Genomic DNA, 12,576 nt, shown 5'->3' on the forward strand with positions numbered 1-12,576 from the left:
TCAGTTTTTATTTCCTTAATACCTAAGTTTTAAGGAGAAATGTGAGCTAGACTTTTCAATTTGAAGGTGTACATTGAATGAATTTGAGAAATTAAACCATTTAATTAAATAAAAAATTTGCTAAGAAGCTCAACTGAAAAAAAAAAATAAAAAAAGGGTAATATTTTGATAAAATTTAATCTAATTAATTTTCAATTTATTAGTTAAAATATCTAGTGGAACAAAAAACACCAAAAAACACACCAATTAAAATTGCCCTCGAGTCTGATAAAAAAAAACAAAAAAATAGCCCTCGAGTCAATCCAAAGCCCCACCTTAGTTTGCCCAAACCCGAACTCGCAATTAATCTCCCACCACCACCGATTGCCAATCAAACCATACAACGCCTTCTTGACTTTCAAACTCCCCACCACCCCCCTATTTATTCCAATACTAGCAAACATATATATTTTCCACCGCCCTAACCATTAATTACTCTGTCAAAAAATTAAGGGTAATAATAATCATAATATAAATTAATAAATTTTACAAATTTTTTCTGCCAAAATAATGAAGTTGTAGAAACTGAAACACAAGGCACCTTCAACAATATGCAGGCCATAAAAAGGGTTAAAAAGATTGTATTTTTTTTTTTATTATATACTGCCATAAAATGTGAAGAAAGAGAAACATTTTCATAGAAAATAGAAGAAAAAAATTCAATTAAGTTACATACCCTGAAAATTTATTTAAAATTTTACTTAGGATTGTAATAAGGACAAAATTCATTCTAAATATAACCCCAAATACATTAATTTTAAGGGAGATGCTACAATATGAATCCTCGCATATAATATGCACTTTATAATTTTTTCATAAAATTTCAAAAAAATTTGTAACATAATTTATCAATGTCATATTTTTTTTCACCACAAAGTGTCATAATAAAAACAATAAAGTGTCATAACTTTACATTATAAATTTAATATTTATAAACTGTCATAACACACCAAAAATGTTAATAATTTGAATTATAAAAAATTTTAACTTTTTTTACTATATGTACCTTTTAAGGGTGCACGTGGCATAGTTTTTCTAATTTTAAATCCAGACCCTATACTTCATTAAAATTCTAATTAAACTTCATGTTATTATTATTATTATTATTATTGAAAACCAATAGTAATAAAGAAACAAAGAGACAAACACTACACCATACAACTCCTCTCTCTCTCTCTCTCTCTCTCTCTCTCTCTCAACTTTACAATTACACCGTCACACGCTTATGTCTGATGCCTTTCTCTCAGATGAAGCAGAAAACCTAAAAAGAGCCCCCCCAAGTAAGCAAGTACTCCTTCCAAACCTCTCTTTTGCTTCTCTTCCGGGTTATTGGCTTGTGTACTTTGAGTAGCGTACAAGTATTTCAATTTTGAATGCATACGTACTTGTAAGCTTCGTAGTCTATGAGAATGTACTGCTTACTACTCTATCTTCTCTTTTCTTATTTATTTATTTTCCTTTCTATTCTTGTTTATGTTTTCACAGGCGATTCCTCTTGTTTTTTTCATCTATTTTATTAGGCTCGGTAGATTGCCAGATGAGAAATAAAAATAAATAAATAAATAATTTTGGTAGTATCTTATTCAAGTGTGAAAATAGAAAAAAATAATTGTGATTTCTATTATATTGTATGGGTAAACAATGAGTAAGGCAGTGCTGGTATGTCATTCTATGTTATTTATTTTGTATTTAAATCATAATTTAAATATTATATATATATTTTGTTTTGGTTAAGGCAGAACTTGAGTTTTAAAAGATGTTTCCTTCCTATTATTTTTCGTCTCTTTAATCATTTAAATAAGTGATAAAAATTTTCTCTATCTAAATTTTTTTTCTTCTCACCGAACCCTCCAATCCAAATGGTTTGAAATAAGAGTTTATTAAATACAAGACAATAGGAGATAGAAAAATTTTAAAACAAAGAATCTCGTGTCAAAGTATAAGATTGTGGGTTTTTTAAAACTCAACAAGAGTTTGGTTTTTCTCAAATTGTCATCTCAACTTGAAACAAATACAAAAGAAGTTGAGAGAATTTCAACATTAAAAGATAATTTTGTAAATTTTTCCATATATTTAAAATGATTTTTGAAACTTTCTAGTGAATTGTTATTTTCCCAACAAATTTAAGAATAGAGAATCTTGTGCCAAATTATATGATTTGGTTTGTAGTATCTAATGCCAAATTATAGGTTGTGTATTTTAAAACATAAATAAACTTAGGTCTTATTTGGGATAAATTAAAAAAGTCAAAAAATTATTAAAAAAATTAAAAAAAATTATACTATTTAAGAGTAACTTGTGAGAAAAGTCATTAGGGCAAAATAATAATTTTGCTCTTTGAATTCAACTACCCAAAAAGTTAAAAAGTCAAAAGGGTAAATGATTATTTTGATTTTACTATAATATTTTATTACATATTTCTTCGTAAAAAATCAAAAAATTATTCGAAACATACATATTTTTTCTCTACTTTCTTAACGAAAAAATTAAAAAATACACTTATATAACATATCTCAAACAACTACTAAGTGACACAGAAGATTCCAGTCTATAGCACCAGATGCTATGTTTGCCTAGTGGTTTCCATTCAGTGAGTTTTGTTGCCCACAAACAAAGAGCAACAAAGTGTAGTTTCGTTTTGTTTCTTGTCGTTTGTATATATCTCTTCTGGTTGGCGGCTTAATTAGATATAGCTCTCAATACAGCTTGGTTTGTGACCTCTCAAATCATCATCAACAAAACACCATCATGGCTTCATCAAACAGACACTGGCCTAGTATGTTCAAGTCCAAGCCCTGCAACACCCACCACCACCTCCACCAATGGCACCACCATGATCTCAACAACCCTGCTCTCATCTCAACTGGTTTCCACACAGCCCTTCACACATCTCCTTCAGGTAATCTCACAAACGTTTCAGTATTAGAAGTTACTTCACAGTTTTTTTTTTTTTTTGATCAACATAGAAGTTACTTCACAGTTATTCTCATCATTTGTGAATTTCAAACAGAAGAAGGGAAAAAAAAAAAAAAAAAAAAAAAGAAAAATCGTTCTCTAGCCCATCTACCCACCACACAACCCACAAATACACACCTAATGAGTCATAGCTTAACTCAAGAAGACAAAGTGCTTATCAGACGTGATATCTAAATTTGAGTCTTACTACTGTATAATTTTTTTTTTTTTTTTTTTTTTTTTTCTAGTCTTCTACAATCACATAATCGGACACAACTTTCTCACAAGACTCCTTCAGGTAATCTCACAAAAGTTACAGTATTACAATTTACAAGTTACTTAACAGCTATTCTCATCATTTGTGAATTTCAAACAGAAGGAGAAAAAAAAAAAAAGAAAAATCATTCTCTAGCCCATCTACCCACCACACAACCCATAAATACACACCTAATGAGTCATAGCTTAACTCAAGAAGACAAAATGCTTATCAGACGTGATATCTAAATTTGAGTCTTACTACTATGTAATATTTATTTTTATTTTTTTGTTTTTTCTAGTCTGCTACAATCACATAATCGGACACAACTTTCTCACAAGACGTAACTCATCTCATGTAAGAGAGATAGTTGTGTGCAATTTTGGGATCGGTTTTTGTATCCTTAAAATTTTTTCTATCTCTCTCCTACTGATTGTCAAAAGAGTTTTAGATTAATCAATGAACATTGACACTGTGTTTGGATTGAGTGATTTGGAGAGAAAAGAAAAGAAATAGAGAGAAATGTATTTTTCTTCCTTGTTTGGTTATCTTAAGTGGAGAGAAATGGGAAGAAATAGAGAGAAATGGAGAGAAACTCATTTCTCTCATAACCCTTATTTTCAATCTTCCCAAAAGTGGAGAGATTGGGAGAGAAAAGAAATCCACAAATGTTTATATTTTCATAATACCAATTTTACCCCTATAAAAATAAAAAAAATAAAATGATTGAAAATATAAAAAGGTTATTTTGGTAATATAACATAAAATAATTTCTTTTCTTTTCTCTTAATGAAATCTAACCAAACAAGAAGGAGAGAAATCACAATCATTTCTTTTCTTTTATTTCTTACTTATCCAAACAAAAAGGAGAGAAATTACAATCATTTATTTTATTTTCTTTTCTCTTATTACTTAAGTAATCATTTCTTTTCTTTTCTCTCCTAAGTTACCAAACATAGCGTGAACATATTAATTCACTATTAAAAAAAAAGGGAAAAAAAAAAAAAAAAAACATTTTAGACTAGTGTGAGTGCTTTGATATACAAATCTTATGTGGTGTGTTGTGATTCATTAAACATAGTGGCTGGAAGTGAAGAAAGAAGTCCTGATCCAAAGCCAAGGTGGAACCCAAAACCAGAACAAATTCGTATACTTGAATCTATCTTCAACTCAGGGATGGTAAATCCACCGAGGGAGGAGATAAGGAAGATCAGAACTCAACTACAAGAGTACGGCCAAGTCGGCGACGCCAACGTCTTCTACTGGTTCCAAAATCGAAAATCAAGAAGCAAACACAAGCAACAACGCCACCTCCAAAACACCAAACCAAACACCGCCACCGCTCCGTCCTCATCCTCGTCCTCCTCGGAGAAATCTTCTCCCCAGTCTTCTGCTGATAATATTGCCTTCTCGGTGGGTACGAATTCTCCGACGGCATCGGTAAACAAGACTTCTTTTCAGAATCCGGCTGAGTTCTTGCCGGAACCCTACTTTCTTCCGGTGCAACAGGGTTCCGGAGGAGAAGCCTCAAACTATGTTTTGAGTCAAGGGTTTTGCTTCCCTGAGCTATCAAATAATATGGTTCATGTCCCTAATAATACAGATCAGTCTGTCGGAAATTGCTGTGGTTTTTTGCTCAGTGAGTTGATGATGAATCATGGGTCTCCAAAGAGAGTTGAAGATGAGAAGTTGAAGCTTCAAGAACAGCTGAATTACACTGCTACTCACCCTATTGTTCCATCTACCATCAATCACATTCTAGGTAAATAAATTTTTTAAATTTCTTTTTGCATATGTAGAATAATATATGATTCTCCATCAATTCAATCAACCCTTATCATGAAAAAGTATTATGTATACCAAAAAAAAAATTGTAGAATATTTTTATGGAATGATATAGTCCATTCTGTTTCAAACAAGACTCATAAATTTTTTAAAAATTGTCTTTGGTACGTCATTAATACAAAGAAATGTTTTGTATAAAATTTTATTTCAAAATCCTTTTCCCATTAAAAAATTGATACTATTTCCTAAGTAATAGGGTAAAAAGCAGTTTATCCCCTTGTGGATTGACGTTGAAACATTTCTCCTTTTAATTTGAATATATGCAAATATTTCTCTTATAATTTTAGTTTAATGTGCAACTATGATGTCATTAACGGTTGACGTTAAAATGGCTAATTTATCCATACACAACAAGACTATTCGCGCTCTCTCTCTCTCCCTCTTCTGATACATATAATTTTCTTTATTAATTACATATTTAATAAATTAAATAATAAATTAACTTAAACACCCTAATCTATTATCATAAAATTACCTTAATTAATTTTTAATTTTTAACTTAATTTCTTATTTAATAACATTTTAAATTATATATAATTAAACTATAAATTAATCTAAACAAGTTTATTACCATAAAATCAAGTCATAAAAATACTTTAATCTAATTTTCTTTACAACAGCAAGCATAATTATCTGTCATATTTTCTTACTTATCTTTTACAGTAGCTATATACTTGCCTTTATGTAATAATATATTATATGTCGGATTTCCTTAATAATTTTTAATTGATTGTCTTTAAATTTTCGTTAAATTTTTATTATAGCTTAATTAATGTGTTATTTTATTCTATTATTATTTGTACTGAACTATTATTATTTAATTATCAAAATCGACTTCTTCATCATTTCTAATACTCGTATAATTTTATTGGTAAGACTGAGAAATCAAATTTTGATATTAATTTAAACACACAGCGAAATAAAATACTTTTCAAAGACAATAGAAATTTGTGATTTTTATGAAATAAAATCTTAACTATGTATGGTTTGTTACTAATTTATAATACTTATGAGCTTATATTATGTTTTTGCTATATTTTCAAAGATTAAATATGTTTGAATTAAATATTTTAAAATTTTTATATATTCAATCAATTGTTTAGGAACTAAATAAATTTTAATTTATATGTACTTTAGAAATATAATAGACACAATTAATAGTTAAGGAACTAAATAAACATTTCACTATGTAAAAAAGTGTAATAAAGCCTTTATATCAGTTCTTATGTATGATTAAAATCTCTTCTTTGGAGAAATTTATCGACATAAATTAAATAAGTGTACTTATTTGAATCATATCACTTCTTTACTTTTCTACATATCTTTTCATAAAAAATTAAAAAGTATATTTATTTAAATCATCTCAAACGACCCTTAATAAATTAATAAAATCAAATAAAAACTTATCATGCAATTGATAACATTTAAAAAAAATTAAAAAAAAAAACAGAAATACTTTCACTGTCCCAAAATAATAGTCCCCTTTGGAGAATTTTTTTTTTTTTGTAGTATAATTATTACACTTTAAAAATATTAATTTTCTAAAATTACTCATTGATAGTATATTTTTTTTAAAAATATCAATTGTCATGATTATACTTTTTGTGTTAATGAATTTAAAATAAGAACAAAATAGAAAAATCATATTATTTAGTCCTTGATTGTTGAAAAAAAATTAATATTTCGAAATAATAAAAAAATGAGATGAAGACTAATATTTTAAAACGAAATGAGTAAATGTTTTACGGGGAGTAGTTTTGAATAAGAGAGGATTTCAACTTTTAGGCTCCGTTTGTTTTGTGAGATAAAATGGAGGGAATTGATAGTGAGAGGATTAATAGTGAGGGGATTGTTAGTAAGGTGATTAATAGTGAAGGGATTGATAGTGAGAGAATTAATAGTGAGGAATTGTTAAATTATTTTTATATAAAATAATAAAACAAATAAAAAAATATAAAAAATAAACATTATATTTAAAAAAATTCCAATATATAAAAAATAAAAAAAATAAAAAAATTTCTAATACTCTCACTATTTTTTTAATACCATCTCTACCTCCTCCTTACCAATTCCCCTTTCCCCTCCTTACTAATACCAAGGGATTATTAATTCCCTCCATATCTCTCAAAACAAACACTCTATTTTCAATTCCTTCCTCACTATTAAACCCAATCCCCTCCTCATAATCCCAAACAAACACATAATCCCAAACAAACAGGACCTTAAAGACATAATTCATGTATATGCATTAGTATAGCAATTTGTATTATAATTTTTAAATTACAGACTTTATTTATTATATAAATTATAAAAAATTAATTTTTTTTAAATTATATCATATTATTAATTAATATACTAATTAATGTAGTTATATTTTTCGGGTTTACACAAGTGTGAATGCACAAATTTTTGTATGTTTGAGATGTGATGTATGCCTGCCTTTCCATGCGGAGAAAAGTAGGAGGGTATAAGTGTCTCTTCGTCCGGAATTCGCTAATGTCTACCTGAATTGACGTGTGCATGGATGCACCAAAAGTCCCTGCCACTTGATTGACTACCGCTCTGGTTATGCGCATATTAGTAGGTGAGGAAACTGATTCTCTGTGTGCAGGTGCAGGTACAGTTGTTGGCGAATCATCAGGCACAGTATCAGAGGCAAGATCAACGGTGTTTATCAACGACGTGGCATTTGAGGTGGCTGTGGGGCCCTTCAACGTGCGTGAAGCGTTTGGTGATGATGCAATGCTCATCCACTCCACTGGTCAACCAGTGGTCACCAATGAGTGGGGTGTCACCCTCCAGTCACTCCAGCATGGGGGGTTCTACTACCTGGTGCGCACGTTAACTCCCATCAATACTGTATCAGAAACACAACTTATTATATGGTACTTTTTTTATTTTATTTTAATTCACAACATTTGATTGTGCATTTTGATCTTCCCTTTATTTTTTCAACAATACCACATTTATACAATTTTTCCTCCTAATTCATTTTTATTATTTTTTCTTTTGCTTTTATGTGAAAGTTGTAGTTTTGAGTTTTGTTTATTATTATTATTTTTTTTTTAAATTGAAGGTCATAATTTAGGGAGGAGAAGCTTTGCATACACCAATATCTAAGCATATAATGAGGTGCCACAATTCAATGAATTTGAATTTGATCGTACACATTTTTGGAGTGTAAACAAGATGTAGAATTTCATTTTGGTCAAAATTATGGACTTTCTATTATTAAGTCCTCGTTTGGCTAACAATTTGAGACTAAAAAAAACATAAAAAGACAAAATAAATTATATAAGCTAATATGACAAAATACCATTTTTTATCCATAATCATTATATTTTTTCTCTCACAAAAGTTAAAAAAATCTCAAAACAAAAACTAAACGAGACTAAAAAAGTCAGGATAAAAAAGTTGACTATATTAGTTAATGCCAAATGACCCCTAAACCTATACAAATTTATTAATTTTATTATTTTGAACTAATTAAAACTTATGCTTTATTTATACATTTAAACTTCAATAAAGAGGCCGCGTGAAGAGAAGGGTTGATATTGTTTGTCTTTTGGTAACTTTATACATATTAGTTAAGAAAAAATGTTATACATAAATGTATTTTTTTTTTTAAATTAGTGACATGTATGCATATAATTTAAAAAATATCAAGCATAAACAAATTTATTTTTAGAATTTTTAAAAAGAAAATTAATAAAATATCCATTTCTAACTTTGGGTTAGGAGAGGTCGAAAATGTTTTTTGGTGATCGCTCAATAATATTATTAGAGACATTTTTATGTGAAAAAAGAAATTTCTTTGTAAAAATATGGAGGAACCCTAACCACTACAAAAATATTGTATATCTTTTATCTTATAAAATCTTAATATCAGAAACCTTAAACTAAAAACTTTTTTTTTTATTATTACAAAACACAAACATAATGAGCTTCATCTGTATTTATTAATGTAGACTTTCACTATTTTTGTGTCTATAGTGATTAAAAAAAAAAAGGGTTATATATAATATTAATCTATTAATTAAATATTGTATTATGCGATTTTGTTTACGTGGTATTATTGACAAATGAAAAATTGCATTACACTCTACCTAATAAGAACATGTCTCACTTATTAAAATTTTCACCATGATCAATATAATACACCACATAAATTGTGTCACATTACATGATGTTTCGAAGTTACAAAATAATTACTCACTTCGCTATGTATGCACTGATCAATCTTTTATTTACCTTGTTAATTAATTGTCCTTTCCTCATTGCAGATATAGGAGAAGTGTGGAAGTTGAAGGGACAGGCCAGCTTGTTCTTCATTAAGGTCGCTTTCATATATATATATATATATATATTTCATCACTCTCTTTTTATCCCTAATGTGTGCATGGATATTCCATATATATATATATATATATAATCTTATATACATATATTTGTGTATGTATTTTGGTCTTGTTTGATACACATGAATTAAATCACAAACAGGTGGATGGTTTATACATATTTTTAGCTTGCTGTTGGCTTTGCATAGTGGGAGTTTGGAGTTTGTTTTTTTGTGATTTTTTTTTTTCAAGTGATTTTTTTTTTAATTAATACGTTAAATAAATTATTTAAAAAATAAAATTTTAATGACAAATTAATATAATATTTAATTTTTTTAATCAAAAACGATTTTTTTTTTCTTTAAAGAAATCATTAGGTCTGAGAAAGAAAATCAAAAAAATCTACAAACTGAACTAGTTCAGACCAATCGAATAGGTTTGGTTTGGTTTTGTTAATTCGTGATTCGGTCCTGTTTTGGAAAATTAAAAAATCAGTATTTGCAAATTAGTTTCTGATTTAGGTCCACGAGTTCAAATTTAAACTGAACCAAGCAGCATAACTTAAATCATATATGTTTATTTGCTAAATGTTATGTTTGTTAAGTTAATGGTGGAATAATGTGCATTTTTATGCTTAGATAGTTTATATTTCGAAAAATCATGATAGATTAATATCAAACAATTTTTACTTAATGTTATATTTTTGCTTAACTGATGAATATTATAAGAGTAGTTTTTTTGATGGGTGTGCTATTATCACTATTAAAATTTATAATAAATTGAAGTTTTTTGAAAATGTTATATGATTTTTCTTGTGAATAGATTATGTGATCCATAGTTCCAAATCGAACCAAACTATATTTAAATGGTTTGCTTTGAATTGATTCTATGACATTAATGGTTTGGTTTAATTCCAATTTTTATGGAATCATAAATAACACATTAATCTTGATTTTATCTTAAATCGATCCAAATCAGACCATGCTCACCCATAGAAGTCATGCTAATGGCCTGGCCAATGCAATGCTTAACTCTTAGTAAGGTTTGGGTTCTCAAGCTCTGCGTTTAATTGGAGAGAGTGTTTGGATTTGATGAGTTTATTTTCAGATATTTTTGATAATTTAAAGCCTTTATTTTTTAATATTCGTTTAGTAAAATATTTATGTAAAAATTAAAAATAATTAGATATACTGGATGGGTGTAGGGTACAACAAAAATTTATAACAAAAATATTATGCAAGTGTGTCATGTATTCAATACATATATAGAAATATTATGCAAAGTAACCCAATACAAGTACGACATATTTACCGAAGTACCTCGTTTCATAAGTAATATGTATTTAAAAGAATTTAAATGTACATAATTTAATCACAAACAAAGATGGTGTTTGGAAATTGACTTTTTGATCAATTTTTTGACCTTTTATGAAATGCATATCAAAAAAATAAAAAGAATAATTTAAAAAATGCATATAAAAAAATTTAAAAAAATAATAATTTAATAAGGTATAGTGATTTTTTAACTTTATAACTCAAGCTCTCAGTACATTAATAAAAAAAATCGAACTCCATATTTAAAAATATTATATTGAATTATATGATATATTTTTGTTTCTAGTATTGTATGGAAATGCTTAGAGTGTGTACCATATGCAAATTATATCATTTGTGAGTTTAATTATTACAAATAACATAACTTAACATCACAACATTATAGGAGTCATAACCAAAACAAACAAAAAATGTTATAATCAAACATCATATAAAGTAGGGATAGGCGCGGGTCGGTTGCAGCCACGAACCTTCCAATCCGCTATCCGTCTGTCAGATTAGAGAAAATCAATCCGTATCCGTCCACCAATCCGGCGGATGTAGATTGAGCGGATTGGAGGATGGATGCGAATCGGCTTGGCGGTTTAAAATTTTATAAATTTTTAATATAATCCAACTTGTACGCTTCTTAAAAAAAAATAAAAAAATGTTACAGACAATGGCTTAAAAAAGTATTACAATCACTGCATGCCTCATTCGAGAAAGAAAGTTTAAAACTTTATAATCACTGCATGCCTTATCTACATATTATAATCACACCATGCCTCATCCACATAAAGTCTTACAATCTATGGTTATAAAAATATAAAAGCAATTCAAACCACCAAAACTATAAATATAGCAGTAGAAGAGATTATATACCTCTGTATTATTACATCTATATCTGTTTTTGAAAACAAAAATCAACCAGCATATATCATCTTTTTTCTTTATTATTTTTAGAGTTAGATTTAAAAACCAAAAAATATAGATAAATAATACTTTTATTTTTTTCAATTCAAAAAGTATATTCAAGTTGAATTTTTTTTTCAATAGAACATATTTAAAAGAATATTTAAACTCTTTTTCAATTAAAACACAAATAGAATATATAAATAAATTGTAAACACAAAGTCTTACAAATTACTAGGGCGGTTTGGCGGTTTGGTTGCAACCAAAGAAATCCCAAATCCGTCATCCGTCCAAAACTAAGCGGATTGCAAAAAATCAATCCGCAACCGTCTGCTCGTTATCACGCATCCGTCCAAAATATGGCGGATTGGTTCGGTTCGGTCGGTTTAGGCGGATCGATATATCCGCGACTCACCCCTAATATAAAGTACAACAAAGAACTCTCAGGTCATAACCAATATCACAATAAACTATAATTAAAAATATGATAGATTATTACTAAAAGTATAAAGATTATAATTAGAAATGCATAGGGTACATACCCAAAAATATCGATGGTGCTGCATGCAATAATTAGGGTACTAACTAGTGTATCAATATTATAGTTATGACTTTATTATTAACCCCACTCATTAATAACATTACAAATATAAAAAATATCTTAAATTATGTCACATCATCAATTGGTAAACTAGTTAGTATATCAACTGGTGCATGTAGCATTATTTCAAAAATATTTCGTAAATAATGCTATATATACCAATTAAAATACTAACTAGTGTATCAATTGATGATGTGACATAATTTAAGATGTTTTTAAGATTTGTAATATAATTAATGAATGGGGTCAATAATAATATTATAATTAATATTGATACTCTAATTAATATACTAATTGATATATATAGTACTCACCAAT

The 12,576-nt window shown here is 28.0% G+C and overlaps 1 protein-coding gene across 4 annotated transcripts; it reads left to right on the plus strand.

Moving 5' to 3' along the window:
* The first annotated feature begins 1,209 nt into the window (after positions 1-1,209).
* Positions 1,210-9,638, plus strand: LOC114275765 (WUSCHEL-related homeobox 9). 4 transcript variants are annotated; one of them, XM_082887764.1, is made up of 5 exons: positions 1,210-1,319; positions 2,745-2,938; positions 4,332-5,012; positions 7,707-7,980; positions 9,379-9,638. In XM_082887764.1, coding segments are annotated over exons 2-5 (1,107 nt in total). In that variant the 5' UTR covers positions 1,210-1,319; positions 2,745-2,787; the 3' UTR covers positions 9,380-9,638. The 4 variants fall into 4 exon arrangements, with proteins under 4 accessions (XP_082743890.1, XP_082743889.1, XP_082743891.1 ...); XM_082887763.1 differs by lacking the exon at positions 1,210-1,319 and having other exon boundaries at positions 2,590-2,938; XM_082887765.1 differs by lacking the exon at positions 1,210-1,319 and having other exon boundaries at positions 2,590-2,938; positions 7,707-7,927.
* The last annotated feature ends 2,938 nt before the right edge of the window (positions 9,639-12,576 follow it).

Source organism: Camellia sinensis, chromosome 9 (assembly GCF_055761805.1).
Source record: "Camellia sinensis isolate YWXY chromosome 9, ASM5576180v1, whole genome shotgun sequence".
Lineage (NCBI taxonomy): Eukaryota > Viridiplantae > Streptophyta > Magnoliopsida > Ericales > Theaceae > Camellia > Camellia sinensis.